This window comes from Miscanthus floridulus, chromosome 5 (assembly GCF_019320115.1).
Source record: "Miscanthus floridulus cultivar M001 chromosome 5, ASM1932011v1, whole genome shotgun sequence".
Classification (NCBI taxonomy): domain Eukaryota; kingdom Viridiplantae; phylum Streptophyta; class Magnoliopsida; order Poales; family Poaceae; genus Miscanthus; species Miscanthus floridulus.
In genome coordinates, this window is record NC_089584.1 from 135,473,369 (window position 1) to 135,477,631 (window position 4,263).

Sequence of the window (4,263 nt, forward strand, 5' to 3'; positions counted from 1 at the left end):
TAATGATACTTCTATTTGCAATTGTGGTTGACGATGATGGAGCACTTGGATTGCTTGTGAACTTATTTGTGATATATTATGAGACATGTGACGTTTGTGATATATATGTGGTGTTGGTGATATATATGTGATGTTGATGATATATATGTGATATTGGTGATGTTTGTTATATATATCTTCTGTTTGTTTGGATGAGATGTAAAAAAAATAAAAAGGCTGTTCTCAGTCACTTTGTCGAGTGTAATGGCCATGACACTCGACAAAGTGACCATCTGAGAACTAACTAGGAACATGCTTTTGCCGAGTGCAATGAGCATTGCACTTGGCAAATATCATAAGTTTGTCGAGTGCTACGGGCTAGGCACTCGACAAAGGTCGCCACTTTGCCGAGTGTCTTGTCGGCGACACTCGGCAAAGTGGCCACATTTGCCGAGTGTCTAAGTCAACGGCGCTTGGCAAAGCAGGTACCTTTGCCGAGTGCTTGACCTTGACACTCGGCAAAGCCGACGTCACGGTGGCGCTCGCCATCACGGCCACTTTTCTTTGCCGAGTGTCACGACACTCGGCAAAGAGGTCTTTGCCGATAAATTGTTTACCGAGCGCCTACCGAGTGTATATCGGCCTTTGCCCGCCTCCGGTAGTGACCACTGTTAAGCTGTTAGCGATCGAACAGCTGCATATTCTCAGCCTGATTGCCGGTTAACCTGGACGGTTGCGCCTGGACTTTGGCGAATTCGACATCTGAGAGGACAGTGGCACAGTGCACATGGACACCATGTTCATGATCATGTCAGCCATGCTTATCAGCCATGATATATTATTTTTCTCTCATAATAAAACATCATCAGCCGTACACCAAAGAAACGAACAGAATGCAGGCACAGCAAGGACAGGACGTCCATATCGGATTCGCGATCACCTGCATTTACAACCTCTCCACTATAGTACAGCGCAACGAACGAGTACGTCGTACGGTGGACACAGCATGTGTTGTGTGCGTCGAAACACGCTCTCGTGGTCGTGGAGGATGAGATCAGGGTGGCATGTACGAGTTGTGGTGGTCGTGCGGCGGCCAATGCACACCTTCCCTGGAGCACGACGGCGGCAGCGGCGCCGGCTGCGCCAGGTACGTCGGGTACCGCTGCCCCGGCATCAGCACCGACAGGTCCGCCGCCTGCAGCACCGCCTCCACCTGAAAAAGAGAAAGCATGCCAAGATTACACCCAGTGCCAGTGGGTATCGTATCGCAGTCCCTCCCAGCAAGTAACATGCACCGCAAATCCACAATGCATGGTACGCGACAACGGGTGATTGCCAAGCAAGCTTGGCTGATCTTACCATGGGCGGGCCCCGGAGCTTGCCGGGCGAGCGGCGGCCATGCCGGTGGCGGACAGCAGCGTGCGGCCGCCTGCCGTCGGGGGAGTCTGACGGGAAGGCCCGGGGCTTGATGAGGTGCTCGAAGATGGCCATGAGGAGGAAGAGCGAGATGAGGATGGCCGTGGCCGCGAACCCGAAGGAGATGGCGTCCATGGACGTGCCGAAGTCCCTGAGCGTGGACGCCTCGCCCCGCGCGTCCGCGGTCGCGGCAACCGCGGCGGCTGGCTCTGACGGCGTGGACGCGGGGTCCCCTGGCCGCGGCCGCGACGACCTTTGCCCGATCCCGCTCATGTCTGAGTGATCTTGGCGCTCACGGCTTCGTTTATTTGCGATCAGGCGTCGCGTCGATCTCCCAGAAGGCCGTGTAACTTTCACTTTGTCGCGTAACCTTACTTGCTGAAGAAATAGCCAGTGTCAGTTGCGCGGCATGGTTTCTGCTCCATGGCCAGCAACTGAATGCTTGACTTCTTTTTGCGATCAATGGAGTCTCAAAGAATCATGGATCACATGTTAAAACTCATTCGAACCATTCACCCTAAAACATCATCAGAAGAGAAAAAAAAACTGGAACATCAGAAAGAGGACCTGTGAAAGACTATGATACCACCCATCCAGGATCCAGATTTACGTTCATTATTGCAGACATACAAAACAGAGCATGTACATACCTTCAGGGTTCTCGCAGCGAGGCTTTAGCGGTCCTCTCTGAACTGAAGAAGGCAAGAAAGAGCTAGCGATCCACGGCCTATAACTCTATGTATGCTTTGGCTGTGCTCATGGGGATGGGACTGGGATCACGAAAGGCCAGTGGCGAACGCCAAATGCCAAGAGGAACCTACAAGAAGAGGTCCAGCTCGGCTGCCTCTCTACTTAAAGCCAGTGACTGAGCTGAGTCGAAAGTGAGATCTCAGCTGATCTGGTGGTGGCAATGTGGAGGCAGCGAGAGGGAGAGAGAGAAGAAAGTCTCGGAGGAACAAAAAGAGTGCCGCGAGAAAGGCTGCCACACTCGTCTTCAACAGTTGATGCGATGGCAAGGCTGCAAGACTGGTACAAAAAATAATCCCAGAATCATGTTGGAGCACCTCCAAGGAGTGGCTCCCCAGCCGTCCTCGTCCCCACTCTCATGCACGCACTCTGTAGCAGCAGACCACATGATCCGCCTATAAAGACTAGTGTCCGTATAGCCGAGGAGGGAGGTAGGAAATGATTCATCAAAGGGGGGACGGTGGAGTAGTAGTCTGTAGTTGTATGAGCTGACGGCAAAGCGCAACGAAAGCGAAAGGAGTGGAATGGCCGGCCGGCAGGGGCGACGCAGGAAAAGCAGCTCGTGGAAAGAAGGGACGTGCCTTCTTTGTGCAGGGGACCAATCGGCCTCTGATGCGCACCATGGGCGCACGTCAGGTAACTTGCGTGTGCAGGATTTATCACATCTAGTAGCACAGCACAGCGCCAGAAGAACTTCGTCACATGTCAACCGACATGCATGTATGATGTATCTATGCTGCAAGTGTGTTAGTTGTTACGATGATTAGGATTGATGGGAATATAATTACTAGCAGACAGTGAGCCGATGCGTGTGCGTGAGAGTAGCTAAAGGGCTTGTGAGTCTCTGACTCTCTTTGCATTGCTTCCAAGGGAGTGAATTCATAGAAGTTCTCTTTCTGTTGATGTTCATGGGGAAGACGCTTATCGTTTGAAATCTGGGAGGGTGTGAGGAGGTACCCGTGGCCATCTGATTTTCTGAGGCTCAAGGGCACCCTACCAACAGATACATCTCTATGGACGAGTGGATAATGTGCACCCACACGACACGACGTCTTTACAAGCACAACTTGCCTGCCTATCAGAAGACCTCGTTTGGCAGGGCTGGCTCTGGCTTCTCGCGAGAAATATAGCTTCCTTCGGTTCCTCCTTATAAACTTAATACAAATTATTAAAAAAAACTGGATGGACACTTGTTTTTTTTCTTTCTTTATCTAATACTCCATCCGCCCTAAATTATAAGTCGCTTTGACTTTTTTTATGCATCCATTTTTTTTATGTATGTGGATATAATATATGTCTAGATATATGACAAATTTTATGTACCAAAAAAATCTAAGTGACTTATAATTTGGAACGAAAGGAATAGAAATAACGGTAAAGCTTTTGTCGTCCTTTTAAAAAAACGTTTTTAACAAATATTTTATAAAACAGCTTCGGCTCCACCAGAAAAAAAATGCTCTATACGAGAAGCCGGAGCCAAATTCTTTTTAGTAGGAACTGGAACCCTTTTACTGGTTCGTTAGCTTTGACTGGGTCGGTGTAAATTACTGAGACACTTAACATAAGAGAATTCTTTGTAAAAAGAGAAAGAGAGAGACTGAACATCTTTTTGCGAGAAGGGAGTGAGAGAGATAGGCTGAATATACAAAGCGTCTGTTTGCTGGTTGGTTTCTGGGCTGGTTTAGGCTGGCTGGTGCTGGTTTATTGTGAGAGGAAAACACTGTTGGCTAGCTAGTTTGGGCTGGCTGAAACCAACCAGCGAACAGGCTGAAAGTCGTTTTCCTCCCACTGTGCGTTTAACTAGTACGTACTTGGATATGATTCATTTATAAGGAACGGTTATTATCATCCGTGCAACTGTCGCACACAAACTGGGTATCTCTTGATAATATGATGTGACAAACGCTTTATTTGAGGATAATATAATGCTATAAAATTGGTTTGAATGTGATGGGTAATGCTATGGGTGGGGTGTCACCAGTGGCAGAAAAAGGAGCATCCAATCCAGCAACATGCAAATACCAAATGTCTGTGGATGCAGCGCAGAGCTATTCTCATCCTACTAAATTTTTTTGTATAGCTGTTTTTTTTAAGGATGAAGGTGACTAGTCCTTCAACTAC

The 4,263-nt window shown here is 48.8% G+C and overlaps 1 protein-coding gene across 2 annotated transcripts; it reads right to left on the reverse strand.

The window, feature by feature from the left end:
- Positions 1-803: 803 nt before the first annotated feature.
- Positions 804-2,308, reverse strand: LOC136453734 (uncharacterized). 2 transcript variants are annotated; one of them, XM_066454291.1, is made up of 3 exons: positions 2,046-2,308; positions 1,339-1,773; positions 804-1,192 (listed from the first exon to the last, which is right to left on the reverse strand). In XM_066454291.1, the coding sequence occupies exons 2-3, from the start codon at positions 1,666-1,668 to the stop codon at positions 1,034-1,036; spliced, it is 489 nt and encodes a 162-aa protein (XP_066310388.1). In that variant the 5' UTR covers positions 1,669-1,773; positions 2,046-2,308; the 3' UTR covers positions 804-1,033. The 2 variants fall into 2 exon arrangements, with proteins under 2 accessions (XP_066310388.1, XP_066310387.1); XM_066454290.1 differs by having other exon boundaries at positions 1,339-1,912.
- Positions 2,309-4,263: the final 1,955 nt, after the last annotated feature.

Excerpts from the sequence above, each read along its gene's own strand:
- LOC136453734 (XM_066454291.1), bottom strand. The coding sequence starts at position 1,668 with ATGAGCGGGATCGGGCAAAGGTCGTCGCGGCCGCGGCCAGGGGACCCC. Across the intron at positions 1,193-1,338 it reads AGCTCCGGGGCCCGCCCATG|GTGGAGGCGGTGCTGCAGGC; the intron begins GTAAGATCAGCC and ends TCTCTTTTTCAG.